The 16,573-nt window shown below is 37.1% G+C and overlaps 1 protein-coding gene across 2 annotated transcripts in view; it reads right to left on the bottom strand.

The window, feature by feature from the left end:
- ZFHX4 (zinc finger homeobox 4) overlaps positions 1-16,573 on the bottom strand; it is a 225,471-nt gene that overhangs the window by 18,275 nt on the left and 190,623 nt on the right. For both annotated transcript variants that reach the window (XM_073631833.1, XM_073631834.1), the window contains exon 5: positions 13,368-13,481. In XM_073631833.1, the coding sequence (XP_073487934.1) occupies positions 13,368-13,481 (114 nt within the window). The remainder of the gene's footprint in view (positions 1-13,367; positions 13,482-16,573) is intronic.

Genomic DNA, 16,573 nt, shown 5'->3' with positions numbered 1-16,573 from the left:
CTTTTGTTTGGATAACCCTAGGTTGCCTTGAAAGATTAATCAATAACAGCATTTCAGCTGGAATTTCGAGATTCCCTCAAAAGAGAGAAAAAAAATGTTTCTTCTTACCAGCATTTCCTCATCTGCTATTTTAATTTCTTTTGCTGTCAAATGCTGCAAAAAACAATAAAGTTTTTGTTGTTTTAGCAAAGCCCCACAAAGCTGTCTCACTAGTAGGAAAATATCCCCTTCATAACACACTTACCTATGTAGAGAAATAAAATTTTATCTCTATCTCTCTTTCAGCATTCTGTAATATAATTCTACAGGGCTGTAAAAGCGTATACTGTGATTATCTGATCTCTTAAGACTGCAAACATTTTATTGTGCTATTTTGCAGTTCGACTATAGTTAATTTCAATATGATCCCCTAAACACACATCTCTTAATAGGATGTGGGAGCTTGCAGCATAATGTGGCTACAACATTGCATACATCAAAGTGAGAGGGTCGCGATTTTAATTTTCCTGTCCATCAGAAAATTCTTTCCAGCGTCAATTTGCCAGATAATCTCTTCTGCTAGGCTGGATATTACAAGAGCATTGAACAGGCATGTCACATACATCTTACGACGAAAACAGAAGCTCATTTACCAACTATTCCAATCTCATCACCATGCGGCATCATCTGACCTTTTTTTCACTTCTGTTTTATGAGTATTTCTAATTTTAACTTTCAATTTTCACCATCTTCCACTCAATTTGCAACTAAATTATTTCCAGGATGAGGACACTATCACTGGACAACCGGGTGCAAATGCATCTTGAAATGTTCGGTTGCTAGGCCATTGATTGCTATCAGACCCTACATAAATATATAGCCCATTGGTAATCTGATTGTGCATGAAGATACAACTTGATTTTCTCCCTTGCACATGAGAACTGGCTAAATGGACAAGGTCTCCTTGATTGCACAGGAACCTGTTTTTTAATTTATAAATGGGGGCTGTCAAGGTTATGGACGCAGAGAGGAAAGATTGTATTTGTGCATTTTGTTTGCAGCAAAGTAAAGATGACAGAAGGGATTATGGGAGCTGGGAAAATTTGACATTGCCAAAAATACAGTAAACATGCCAGTTTTGATTCAGGACTCTGTCTCAGGTGAATGTTTTTCCATTTTTGAGCCAATGTGTGGAACGCATCTTATCAATACTACCCCTGGTGAGTCTATCAGCCAAATGAGAATAATGTCCCTTTTATAAAGGGGAATTATAGTTAAAACTATTATACTTTTCCATGAATACAAATTGTGAGAATGATATTGTAAGAAGTGACTAATCAAACATTGCTCAATTGTGCACCACCATCACAATATTTGCACCATAATTGTCTCATTTGCCATGTTAAAAGTGACAACACATCCCACTTAGGGAAGGCACTGTAGAGTGGTGGTTCACATGCAGGGACTATCATTTTTGGCTTTGTGCAATAAAGTTGAGAATGTGTGCGTCATTACTGGAGTGTGACTGTGGGGTTGATTTACTAAGAATGGAGAGTGCAAAATCTGGTGCAGCTGTGCATGGTAGCCAAACAGCTTCTAACTTCAGCTTGTTCAATTAAGCTTTGACAAAAAAAAAACATGGAAGCCAATTTATATGTAGAGGTGCACCAGATTTTGCACACTCCAGTTTTAGTAAATCAACCTCTGCGTGTCTTATCTATGTTGTATCTGAAGCATGGATGGCTCCCTTTCAATCCAGCACTCAATTTCTGGTAGGTTATAGGAGCACAGCTTTAGAGCAGGGGTCTCCAAACTTGCAAAACAAAGGGCCAGTTTACTGCCCTTTAAAACTTAGGGGGGGCCAGACTGTGGCCAGTGGTAAGTAGAAAATGCCTTAGGCTTTGGTGGTCAGTCAGAGTAAAAAAAAATATATCATTGGTGTCATTGGGAGGAATAGTGCCCCATCACTGTTGTCAGTGGGAGAATTAATTCCCCGTTGTTGGTGTCAGTGCAAGGAATAGTGTATTTTATGAGTGGAAGGAATAGTGCCTCAAGGGCAAGATAAAAGCAAGCAAAGCACATCTGGCCCACAGGCCACAGTTGGAGATCCCTGCTTTAGTGAAAAGGATTTCTTATCTACTAACACATTCTGCTTGCTTAAATGGCAAGTATCCAGTCAAGTGCACACACACCATCCATACAAACTGCTTCACCATGCTTCTTGTGGGACCTGCCGCTGGTAGCTGACATTGGAATAAGTATATTTTCAATAAGCCAATTTTGCACAGATATCTTGAGCTCTGTGATGTCCTACTTACAGCAAGGGTGAGTACCACCAGAGTATGCCACCCTTTGGATATACACAGCAAGATATACAGTATGGTAAACACACGCAGAGATCAATATATATTGTTATCTGAAACTTTGAGGTTGTCCATCAACATGAAGCGTTCTAAAGCCAGAAATGTCGCACAGCAATACTGCTTTTTGTGCTGGTTTGTTAGCTAGAACATCATGATCGCCAAAGTGTTTCTGCTGCTAAACTCTCTCTCTTGAGCTAGCAGGCAAACAAAATGTGAACACTGAGCCCCGTTACAGCCAGTGCAGGCATTATTAAAATATGTACCTTGCAGTATATGAAAGCTTTATCTATCACTTATCAGGAGGTTCAAGAGGAGATGAAAAAAATCTACAGTGAAAACAGAACAGAGTTGATCAGTTTCTTTTATGCTTTGATTACATTTTTCATATAGACAATTGCTCGCTGTGTCAATGGGGTTGCTTTACTAAAGGCAATTAGGCTGTTCACTTTGCAAGGGAACTTGCCCTAGAGTTTAGTGAATGTGGTGAAAAAATACCCAACCCCGTGTTAGGATAAAAAAAACAGCATTTTTGCTTGTACATGTTTGGATTATGGAAGACAGTATGTGTTCTAGAAAAGGCAAAGGAACAATTGCTGCATTCATAATGTTTTTGGCCACCAGCCCACCAGAAAATTAAAAAGTATTTTGCTAAACCGTAGCTATAACATACTTTTCAAATGAGCTACCTAATCAGCAGTCCAGTCACTGTATTCTATGTGTTCAATATTTAAAGCTGAATTCCTGGATTAAAAAAAAATTACCTTGCAGTGCTCTCCCAGGTCCACCAAGATGGTTTGATTTGAACCATTAATGGGCAGGCTGAATGTACCAAGTTAATTGATCAACTTGGGTACAACCAGCCTGCTAGATTCACTTGGGATAATGTGAAGCGGGTGCTATAGCCGCTAGCGATAATCATTGTCTTCTACCGACGGGGACGGCTTCACCCGCCCCCCGTGCCGGGAGAAGACAATTCCTCAGCAGGAGGGATTCTCCTGTCAGCACTGTCTGTGTTAATGGGGAAATTATGCAAATGTATTTTCTTGCAAACGTGGATGCAGGAAAGAGATTTACACAGTCTATGGCCTGCCCAAAGCCTCAGTTTCCTAGTACTCTAGCCAGTGGTCACACTCTGATGTCATCATGTAGAATGCAGGACTTGTATGTGAGGACTTCAACCCACAACCCAGAGTGTCAAAGAGAAAGAGAGAGCAGAGACTGTCTGGGGAATGAGGAATAAGGTAAGTATTACAGCATTTTCTTCTACCCATAGCCAACCAAACAGTTAAACCTTTGCAGGGAGAGTGGTGCTGCAAGGATTTTTTTTACAAATATCCTGGAGTTTGCCATTAATATAAACCTAGATCTGTAAAATTTCTATTGTGCTGGAAAATCTTGGCTATTGCACCTTTGATCATTTCTACATAAAAAATGAAGATTGTTTAATTGCTTGTGTACAAGGAGGACACAACAATTTTTTGTTCTCATACGCCTCATACAGTATATGTTTAAAAAAAAGCCTTGCTGTCATTTGGCAAAATTTAAAATGTTGTGTTTAAGTCTGAATTTATTCATGCAGCATGTTATTTTAGGCCTGACATCTGGCAGGGCCAACATTTAATGTTAAACATTGCTGACCTACAGTTCATCTGATAGCATAACCCTGCCCTGTCTGCCGATACAAATTCTAATGCAGCAACCTGGCTCAAACCAATAAATAATCTTATGCTAATGTAGATTTACAAATGTTTAATGAACATCTCTGACATCGCTCATATATTATCTCTACCTCTTATCCTTGAACTGCTTTTTTTCTTTTTGTGTTTGTGTGTGCACATACTATTTTTAACACAAGAGATAACCACGAGGATGGCTATAACTTAGCAAACAACTTTGTAATGTAAATAATGTATTCCCAAATTACATTATTTCTGTAAAATGGCTTTAAAGCAATTTCTAAAAACATTCAAGCATAAATATGCAGTTTCAGGAGATTAACAGAAGACATTTAAAACCTGGAAGCTGACTTCCTGTCCAGTAAATCGGCAGAAGGAAACTATCAACTGTCTTTTTTTTATGTGCTCTTTTGTCTCTAATAGAAGTTTACATAGAGGGGTGCTCTTGCAATAGTTGCCTAAATGTAAGATGCTTCAGTTTCTGTACAGAATGTCAATATTAGCACTATCACATAAGAAATGTGATGTAATATTTTTGTTTTCTGGATATAATGATTCTATAAATGCCTATTTGACCTTGGAATAATTGTAAAATGAATTAGCTTTTGCCAGGTTATATGGTCAGTTTTCTAGTAAGGAAGATCCAACTGTATAAGGCAGGCCATAGACGGTGCAGATTTCTTTCCTGCAACCATGGGTGGATGGGAGTGGGCAGGGGAAGTCATCCCCGCCAGGAAAAGAGAGTGATTATAATCACAAGCAAATCTGGCATGCTGGTTGTACCCACATTGATTGATCGATCAACTTGGTACATTCAGCCTGCCCATTAATGGTTCGAATCCCAGCCAAGATTCGAACCGTGTATGGTCGCCCTTATCAGCATGTTGGTTTGTACAGTCTGCCACACTATATGGTGCGTTAATAATTTGGAAACCAAGTAGAAAGCAAAGCATTACCTTCTGTTTTTAGGACTTCCTCTAGCTCACAGGTGTCAAACTGGTGGCCTTCCAGCTGTTGCGGAACTACAAGTCCTATAAGGCATTACAAAGCTAACAGTTACAAACATGACTCCCACAGGCAAAGGCATGATGGGACTTGTAGTTTTGCAACAGCTGAAGGGCCGCAAGTTTGACACCCCTGCTCTAGCTAAAACTCTGCATTGAGGTGTATAAAACAGGAAGGAATGAGCAACCCATCTGTTAAATCTCAGTTATAGAAAATAAGTCACACATCCAATTTATTCAGCTGTGTGTAATCTAAGCTTCAGCTATTCAACTCCGTAAACAGGCTTATTTCAACAAAAGCCGTTAAAGGTAGCCTGGCAAGCATGAAAAAAGACTATGGCCAGCTATGGCTGGAGATTGTAAACATGAAACATCTTCATGTAATATTACCTGAGAAAACTAATGAAAAAATGAAAACGTTAATTTCTCTCTGTCCTAGATATAATTGCTGGGCATTGCAACAAGCTGCTGCAGGTAATCAGTGGAAGGTGGAAAGATTTTCCAGAATGCTGTCAGACTCCAATGTGCAGGAAGACCGAAGACAATTTCCCCTTTAACACAGACAGTGCTGACAGGGGAATGCTGAGTAGTGTATGCTATGTGACTGTCATCAGTGACAACTGAGTTTTTTGTACTGCTTACAAATCTTGTATAGTCTACCCAAAGCATTCTCGGGCTGCTACAGTGCTGACTCATCATTTCACTGCTGATAAAGTTCTAGTCTTCGCTCCAAAATATACAGAGCATTTTTCAAAATGGAGGAAAGCGCTCATTTGACAGTAATTTCCAAGCACTAAAATAAATATTTTGCTGGAAGCTTCCTGTTAATCAAAAGCAGGCAACATCTAGTAAAGCAAGCAAGAGAAACGAGGAGAGGAAAAAAATCCCCTAAAAGCAAATTGTGCTTTGCTATTTATGAGCGTAAACGTTCCACCGCCGTTAACAGACGTTCAGTCGTTAACAGACATTAGGTTCCTGACTTATCACATGTGATCCAAATCCAGGCAGTATTCTACATTATAATTATTGATATTCATTTGTAATTAGACCTAAATGGGAGACCAATTTTCATTGCAATAACGAAGGTTAATTTCCATCTTTTCCCCTAATGTTTACAATCTTATTAAAATATACTCCCCTTAGCAATAAAAGCGACAGGCTGCATTTTCAATGCAAATTTATTAATCTGGCTGAATTCCATATTAATTCTTTTGCTGCATAGAGATATAATTTGGATTATAATTAATCGAAAGTGGCACTACATTTAAATGACAATATAAATTAGGCATTAGTAGGCTTTTTGTTTTGGATTCTGAATGAGCGATCAACAAATTGAACTTGCATATGCTGAAGTCTCACTTAGTATGCTTGGATCCTTCCCATAATGTAAGCAACACAGCACAACAGCTTACATGGTGTTATAAACACACTGGTGCTAATCATGTGCTAATCCTTACTTGTCTAATAGATTGAAAACAAAATAGCCGTGCTGCTCCTTTGCTTGACATGTTGGCATTGAGGTTATTGTGTCTCCTATTTTCTTGGCTGGATATGATGTAAACATAGAAGCTGATAGATTCAGCCTCAGAAGGCATACTTGTTTTATAAATTTGTAGGTCTATGTAAAAGGAGGAATGCTACCGAAAAACAGCCACCTTACCCCAAGTGGAATGCTCTGGAGTAAGCAAAAAGTCACTAGTTCTCCTCTCTGCTTTTTACAGACTCTTCTTTCCAGTGTAGGAGTCAGTGAATGGATATGGCCAGTGAGGGACAATGTCTCTTTTTGTCATAATTTTCCATTGTAATGGTGAAAGAACTACAAAAACTTGTGCTTACAAAATAGGCAGTCAACACTTGCCTCTCAAGCTGTTGTAGCATTACACAATTCAGTGTGACCTTCCACTGGTCTCCTGGAGCACCAAAGTTGCCAAAACCCATCTTCTCTTTTCATCCCCTTGCACCATATGTTGCTCACTTCACTTCACTTCACTTATACTTTAGTAAATCAGACTTTTACTGCTTAAAGCATACACATGTATTTAATAATCAAATACAGTAAAACCTTGGATTTGTTTTACAACTTACAAATTTTAACTTGATAAACGAGTGGGGTCTTGCAATACGATTAGGGTCACGTCCCATTTTAGTCAATGAGAGCTGTCTTAATTAACACTACTGAAGTCGCTCCAACTTTTAGAAAAGTTTCCAGTACTACTTCGAGGCGACTTCTATTCGACTTGTGCTCATAGACTGTAAGGAGGGTTTGTGAAAAAAAAATGATTATGCTCAATAAAGCTCAATAACCTTACAGCCGACATTACAGGAAGATTATCCTGGCATTCCCTGAAGTTGCCTCAAAGTTGCCTTGAAGTCACATTGCTATAATCTTTTCATATGGACTATAAACTGAAGGACTTCTAAAAAAATAGTTGTGGAATGAATTGTCTGAGTTTCTATTATTTCTTATGGGGAAATTTGCTTTGCTATATGAGTGCTTTGGATTACAAGCACGTTTCCGGAACAAATTATGCTCACAAGCCAAGGTTTTACTGTACCTCTTTTAGAATAAAAAAGCAGGAGTTATGTTGGCCTGCTCCCTATAACTTATAACAGGTCTGATTCATGCATGGGAAAAATAGCAACTTTCCTTATTGTTTCAGTAATGATGTTGCAATGGTGGGGAAGGCAAAGACATGCCATGTATTTTGCCTGGATGAAGTTGAGCCCTGTTTAGGGCTATGCTCGCTTGCCCCATCCCCATGAGAGGGTATTTAGGCCTGATGAATTGCTACTTTAAAATGAAATGCTCCACAGCGGAAAGCAGTGGAGAGTTCCATGATTTCCCCTATACCTGGAAGAACAGAGTCTTTGAAAAGCTGCTACTAGTCTGAGCAAAGTACTGATGTGCCTTAAACCAAGGGGGCAGACAGCAAACCATTCCAGGTGTCTTGTTTGATATTAACAGCTTGTATAGATACAAAAAAAATGTTTATATTTATATAGGATATATTTAATAAATTTATAATATATTTATAGATTTAATCAATGTTATCATCTCAAATGATAGAAAAGCTTTTGATTAAATGGGTCTTCATTAGTGAACACCCCACTGTATAAAATCACCGACTACTAAAGTGAGAGTATTAGACATGCAACACTGTGCCAATCTCAGCCGCCAGTGAAACTCGCTCTGGGTCAAGTGCCTTACTTCAAGCACATCCAGTCATATTACAGATAATTACCATTGGCAGCTCATCTCTTCCATTGAGTTAACTATGGTATCTACTTCAATGTACTTATGGAAGAAGAATAGCAGATAAGTAGTATAAATTGCTAATCATAATTTACATTAGCATTAAAATGGAATAAGCCCATTTTTACATTTATTATAACTGCGAACAAACTTGTAGTCCAAAAATGAAAAAAAAAAACCCCGTAAAATACTGACAGAATAATACATGTTATGGGGTATATTTGTCTTATGGTCAATCCAAAGCTGGTATTCCCAAGATGACTGGAGACTACTGGGGTGAATTACAGACAGTTTTTTTATATCTCTTAACTGCGGCAAAGAGATGCTGTCACCAGAAATCTTGGCACTGAATTTCGAATCCAGCCATTACTAACGCAAACATCCATCATTAGCAATCCTGCAGCATTTCTAATAAATATAAATAAAAAGATCCAACAACAAGGGCAAGATCACATCATGATTGTTGTAGTTGGTGGTCAGAACTTAGTCCACCCAAGTTTTATTTTTAATAGACTTGCCAAACCTAGAAAGCATTGATTTAAGTGGAAACGTCAAGAATCTACTCAAAACAGTAGTTTTTGATTCCAAGATGTTAAATGAGTTAAATCACTTATTGTTTTATGTTCCCAGGACCCTGTTAGTAAGAACTCAGCCTTTTAGTTCCCAGGTCCCTGCATGGCTGCCCCCAAAAACATGAGGATGTCCATTGCTCCCTTATAGCTTTTTCATTCTTTTTAATATTGTATTGTAGTGGAAACACTAAAAAAACCCAACTCTAGCAAGGAAAGAAAGAATATAAAGTCAGATTGGTGAATCAGCTCACCTGTTTTCACCTGCAAATGATATATTGCTATATGGGTAAAATGTGCTAATTTTAAGCCCATAGCCTGCAATCAAACATCATTTTTCATTAGTCCCACTGCAGAAAACTGATTAAGGATGATCTCTGATTGAATTTTTTAAATCCTGAAACCTCACTTATCTTACATTATGTTATGTAATACAGTTCATAGATAGTGCACAGACAACCCAAAATATCTTCTGTACCATCCATTAGCATTGTTCTCTTTTTCTTAACTTTAATTTACACTTCAAGGACACAGCTTCCTCTTCCTTGACACATTTTGCCTCTCAGTTGTTCACTAGCATTCTAAATGGTTCTTGGGACACTGCTTGCTTATATATAAATGCAGGATCTGAAAATTAGAATTATTGTTTACAAATTGACTAGGGGAGTGAGAGATCTGCAATGATGTGTATAGCAGATGAAATCTGCATGCAGTGTCAGGTAGTTTACATTCTACTGCCCTGTACACACGATTCCCACAACAAAATCCATGGATTTTTTCCAACGGATGTTGGCTCAAACTTGTCTTGCATACACACGGTCGCACAAAGTTGTCGGAGAATCCGATCGTCTGAATGCAGTGATGTAAAACACGTACGTCGGGACTATAAACGGGGCAGTAGCCAATAGCTTTCGTCTTTCTGAGCATGTGTGGAACATTGTGTGTCGGATTTGTGTACACACGATCGGAATTTAACCGATCAGATTTTGTTGTCGGAAAATTTTATAGCCTGCTCTCAAACTTTGTGTGTCGGAAATTCCGACGGAAAAAGTCCGATGGAGCCCACACACGGTCGGAATTTCCGGCAACATAATCCGATCGCACTTTTTCCGTCGGAAAATCCGACCGTGTGTACAGGGCATTACACTGCTGATTGCACAAAACCTGGATTCACTGAAGGAGAAGAAGAAGAAATAGGCAATGTTTGCCAGACAGCAAGTTTCATTTTATTTTAATGATATCATATCAATGCAGAAATTGTTTAACCCAACATTGTAATCTAATCTATACCATTGCATCTATTTTATTACAACATGACACACAAACACATGTGCATATTTAATATGTTTTTATATATTATATATAAAATTAAAAGTGTGTGCTATTGGAAGCACTGTGCATATGAGAGCACAAAAAGATTAGATCGCTGCTGTATAAGTAATTAGGTAAAAGAACACAGAAAACCTTATATCTACAAAGACTCCAAGGGAAATCCCACCGAAAACTCTAATAAAGCATGTCTTATTTGCTCTAATGAAAAAAAATCCTTCTTGATCTCTAAATTGTATGCTTGTATGTTCCCTGGGACTGCCCAGAAGTGTCTGCAGGTTGCCACATAAAGAAAATGAAAAGACAGAAGGTACACAAGTTTTGTTTGCTGTGCTTTGATGCTGCCTTATTGTCCTAGGTACAACCTATAAGTACATTTTGTTAAATACAACCAAGAGTATGCTGTGGGTCTTGCACAAGGGCCTGAAAGAATAAGGCAACAACCACCAATTACATGTTAGCTGTGCCATTTTTCAATGCAACAAGAAAATAACATTTCAAACACAGCTTCCCTATATGACAGATCTACTAAAATATGAAAAAAGGTATAAAAAAAAATCACATCACAGAGACTCAAATGCAAAGTGGTTTTAGCAGTTCTTACTGCTTAACTGCTTAACATAAAAAAAACTGTCACCCCACTATGTAAAACAGTCTGTAAAGTAAAACATGTTAATAAATACAACTAACAAATCAGATTGCTGGGGCAAGGGGCATTTCTTAATTTGGAACTAACAGTCAATTTCACATATCAATAAAATCCTTGTTGGGAATAAATTATTAGTCAGAAAATGATTTAGGCAGATGACAGTCATTTTTGAAAGTAGGAGGAAAGTTTCTACTTTCATAGCTGTTGTAAAATGAAAATTATTCCTGGGATAAAAGCTTCTTTAGGTGATATGAAATAAACTTGTTTTACAATTAAAGGATGTAAGCGTTGCTAAATACATTGAAAATAATATTCATTATATACACAGTAAATGTCTTTTTCTAACATTTCTTCTAACAGTTTTTTTTTTTGTCTCAAATTTTTGAGTCTACTGTCACTGGGATACAAGACAAAGATAGATGACTACCTGCAACTAATAGGCTTCAACCTTTCTCAGCACTTCTTCTGCTTGAATGAACCCAACTTAATGTAACTAGGTGTAGCGTGCAGCAAAAATAGCCAATGTAATATTCATTGCGACCATAGATTTCCATCTCATACATACAAATCATGGGTGAAGTCACATATTTGCCAAATCAAACACAGAAAATAAAAACCTGGGTATCCACGCCAGATGCGGGCCTTGGGTTTGTTTGTGCATAAGTAAATGTCATGACATAAAGGTTTTGTTTTCAAAGACAGTAGCTTTCATTATAGAGCTTTGTCTATTCCAAGAGATCAAACTGACCCCACTCTAAATCCAGTTTCAATGATATTTCCTCTTTCTTAGGCTGGATCATCTGCACATTCTTTTAGCTGGATTTTGTCTTGTGTTTCTCTAAACAGATGCCCCATGTAAATTCAGGAGGATTTTGGTGCATAAATGCATCTGCCTATTCATGCTGACCTGAGAAAAAAATTCTAGCTTAGTAAATGAAATAAAGCATTCTTATTTTAAAATTGTATGGTTCTAAATTGTCCCAAGTTTTCATAGACAGTCCTGGATTTAGCTAATGCTCCTGGAAGTAGCCTTCCTTGAAAGGTTATTTTTTCTTTTGCCATTGTACAAATGAACAGCAAAATTTATGAGACACTACTACCTATTTAAATAGATTTATGCTTAGATGTTTTCCCCATGCCTAAGCGTATTGCCTTCAAAAGCTCTAGTTCCAATTCAGAATGCCCAAGCACCAGAATTCACCATGCACCAGTTTATTTTCTATAGTGTCTTTATAGGTGTCCAAAAGCTATTAATGTTTATAGCAAGCCTACCTGATAAGGCAAACTTTACTTATTTGGGACCTATAGGCTATGGCAAATTTTTCTATGGATCAGCTGTAGTGGGGTTTAGAGACAAGGCAGGGCTTAATCAAATGGTTAGCACTTCTGTCTAGCAGAACTAGGGTTATTGGTTCAAATCCCAAACAGGGCACCACCCACCTGGAGTTTGCATGTTCTCCCTGTGCCTGCATTTGGTTTCCTCTGGGTACTCCGAATTCTTCCCACACTCCAAAGACAAGCTTGTAGGTTAATTGGCTCCTGTCTAGTATGTATGAATGTGAATGAGGGACCTTGGATTGTAAGCTCCTTGAGGCAGGGATTGATATGAATGTATAATATACATGTAAAAGCTATGTGTAAATTGTCAGCGTTACATAAATGCCTATATTAACTAAATAAATGAAGGCACTTGTCTGCATTTTCACAGGCTATTTGGAATGTAAGGAAATTGGCTTCTATGAAGATTTAGAAAGCAGGGCACCCAACTCCCAGATGAATTCTGGAATAGAAACCGGAACAACCCAATGTGTAGGTCGATCCCCCTGTTTAATTTTAAACTCTTCTCATTGAGACTCAAGCTTATCTAAGGTTCTGTGGAAACTGTACAGAGAGTGACTATGCAAAATATGAATATGAACAGGTGCAGAGAATAGTACTAAGTTAAACTTAACTACAAGTATATGTGAAGGGACTATATGTAATTTTTCCATATACACAGTCATGTATATATTAAAAACACAGGCCAATATTGTTTTTTTTATGTAGCAGTCTAGAAATCAAGTTGGCCCTTTAAGAACAGAAAGTCAACATAAAAAATGTAATTCTTTCAGCTACAAGGATAGATATTTGATTGCTAGGAGGAGAAAAAAAATCAAGTAGTATCTAATCCTACGCTTATGAAAAATTAATATGTCGTCAGAGGAATCACAAGTACAGCTAAGATTAATGAAAGGCGCTTAAAAAATTACAAGCACACAAACTGATTTGATTAAAAAATAATCTCACTGGTCGTCCTGTAATATTCCCCAACTTATCCGCATCTATCCTGTCAGATGGTTATGATTAAAAATAGGTCAATGTGAGGCTACTGATAGGAATCACATGCAAAATGCACAAGCAATGAATGGGAGCAGGAATGTCCAGACAGTTGGAAATTAAAGATCAGTAAAAGGAAAAAAAAAAACCTACAGTGCTGGATGAGCCAGCAGACCTGGGGATCTCAAAGGATCCAGGGAAGGGGAGGAGGGCAAACATTAAATCTTACCTGAATCCTTTGCTGCCTTGCCTTCACTGCTGTCTTTCTCATGTGTAAATCTCTCCTCAGCTTGGGCTGCAGATTGGAGTTTTGGAGTTTCCTCTGATTCTTCCGCTTGTTCTTCTAGAAATGCACAAAATTAACCGTTTTAGATGTCATATTTTGGAATTGCCTAATAGCCTGATAGTAACGATGGCAATGACAATAAGTAATAATAATAATAATAATTTTAATGGCATTACACATGCATATACATGTTTTACAATATACAATAAATACACCTGTAAGCATGTAACAGACATGAATTTGTATAAAAACCTTTAATTTCATTATATATATATATATATATATATATATATATATATATATATATATATATATATATATATATATTTAAATTAAAGGTTATTATACAAAGATTATATGCCTGTTACTTTAAAAAAAAAAAAAAAAAAAAAATATATATATATATATATATATATATATATATATATACGCACACATATATACACTCATACCTACAGTATATATATATATATATATATATATATATATATATATATATATATATATATATATATATATGTATATATATATATAAATATATATACTACATATATATATATATGTATATATATATATATATATATATATATACATATATATATACACACACACACATTACAGCAAGCACACACATTGCAGGCACACATATATAGTGATGCTAATGGATATGTGTAAGAAGCAAAGATAAAGGCAAGTGCACATGAAAAAGCTCATTAAACATAATGACAATTCGGTACTTTCCAGCAAAGAAATTGTATCACAAGCAAAGATTCAGATGAAGGGTAAGAGTTGAAATAGCATATATATATATAAAAAAAAGAAAAAACAGTGGTACGGTTTTAGAAAAAAACAATAGCTATTGCCAACAGCTATCTTCTGGTGCCTTATTTTTTAGCACTGCCTGTAATTAATAATTGAATAGCTACAGTGTTCTTATTGTTTCACCACAAGGGGAATTGCAAAGGTTATTTGATACAATGAAGGATCATCTCAAGAAATCTGCATCTCACTCACCTCACTTCTATGTTCACACCAGCCAGATTACATAGAAAATCTTCACAGTAACTCAACCCTATTTAATTATTCTGTAAATCTTAGCTATGCTGCTGGTGGATTAATCTGTTTATGCAGTTAGCCTGTATGCTGGGGCTGTGTAGCACTAATCCATGAAAGGCCCACTGTTCCTTTTCATCCTGTGATCATTTGTCTCTCACAGTGCTGATGTCACATTTTAATGAATTTTTAGCAATCTGAGTAATGCCAGATAACCAGGCCCTGCACTGAACTGCACTTCATGCTGTTTTCATTGCTGTACAAAAATAAAAATCGTATTTCTCAGCTCAGGTAAAAATCATATAAATTAGGAGGCAACTGTACACACAGTGCCTCAGTGCCCTAGACTGCTCAGTTTCATAAAAAATCTATAATGGCCGAATAAATGAACCCCAAGCAAGGGAGAAGGGAAACACACATATGTATTCTTGAAGGCATCAAAGGATGACACGGTTAACTCTTTACATGCCTTTCAATGCAGTGCTACTACATAGAAGCGGATGGATCTGACAATCACAGCTGGCTACTCAAATCCCAGTTGTTGTTTTTCACTAAATGCATAGACAGCTCCTGGTTCATTACTGAGCAAATGCAGATCTGACAAATTCTAGTGATCTATCACAGTAGATCGATTTATATAGCTAGTACATGTTTACTATCACTTTAAAAAAAAAAAAATCTGAGACCTTCTACTTTATTGTTTTGGGAGAATACCTACTTCTGACAAACCTATTTGTTGATTGTATATATATATCTATATATATATTATATATATATATATATATATATATATATAGCTATATATATATATATATATATATATATATATATATATATATATATATATATATATTTACTTTACTATTTACTATTTTTTTCCCATTTCAATGACTATTGGTTAAGTAAACCATTTGCAGTGATTTGAGTGCATGGCTCCTTAAACCATAACATTAAAACCCAGGCCATATACATATGTCCTGGGACAAATTGCAGGACTGTCTTCGGGAATTAGGGACAGTTGGCAAGTGAGCTACCACTCGAAACATTTTAAGCATCATTTATTAAGTTTCAATTGCGTACTGCATCAAATTTTCATTGTGAAAATGCTACAGTGATTGAAAGCAGATACAGTGGACCTCTCCACACCACATGTTTTATTAATAATGCTCTGACAGCTGAATGAAATCTTGTCTAACATATGCAGAAGCTGAGTACAAAAGAGTGTGGAAGAAAAAGGCAAACAGCATCACTGAATATAATACACAGGCTGGAAATGAACAGCAGTGCTGGGGATGGAGGTGATATAATAAACACCAGCAATGCAGTGTTGTACCAGGAAGATGGTCTTGGACAGCTTGAAAGAGATTGTTTCTGGTAGAAAGAAGGGGCTTGTTAATAGTGATTGCGGCAACCACACGTGAGGACTGCTCGCTAGTTTACAAACGTCTGCTAAAATGAAAGGTTTTGCTTTGAGATAATTTATGTATATGTGTATTCACAGATTGCCATTATGGGGGGGAGGAAAACATAGCTTGCTGCTCCGGCCCTTTATTCCTCCACTGGTGATTGCTAATCAAACACGGCACGCTTCCTCATCACAGTTGGAGGTGACGCTGTATTTATTAGGGTGGAGGGGGGGGGCACAGTTTGGTCTGCTGTGACTCTGTGATCATGACGGGATTGGGCTGTGTTAATGCCAAGTGCACACACATGAGACTCACATCCAGTGTCAGGCCCTGGAGCCAAGTCCAGCCAGTGGCGTTTTTTTTTTTTTTTTAATTCCTTGAAATCAAGTTTTCTTTTTCCCCTAGATTTACTGACCCATTCCCCAAGGCTAGAGAATGAAGTGTCAAAGAGCTACTGACTGTCCTTATCTTCAGGGAACATGAAATTTTGAAGACTATTGTGGCACGTATTAATAAAACATTGCATGCCAGGGAAGCAGCGCAAAGAAAGAAGAGGGGAAAAAAAAAAAGGCAAATTATAATGGCACGAAAAAGAAATCTTATCATCTGGGTCTCATCAGACAGTTTTGCAGGGTGCTCTTCTGTTTTTTTTCTGGTATGTGTTTTAAGTGTGAGAGAAATTCCCAGACA

The sequence above is a fragment of the Aquarana catesbeiana genome, linkage group LG05 (genome assembly GCF_042186555.1).
Source record: "Aquarana catesbeiana isolate 2022-GZ linkage group LG05, ASM4218655v1, whole genome shotgun sequence".
Classification (NCBI taxonomy): domain Eukaryota; kingdom Metazoa; phylum Chordata; class Amphibia; order Anura; family Ranidae; genus Aquarana; species Aquarana catesbeiana.
Note: the sequence above shows the minus strand (reverse complement) of the source record. Positions and strands in the feature narration are given on the sequence as shown.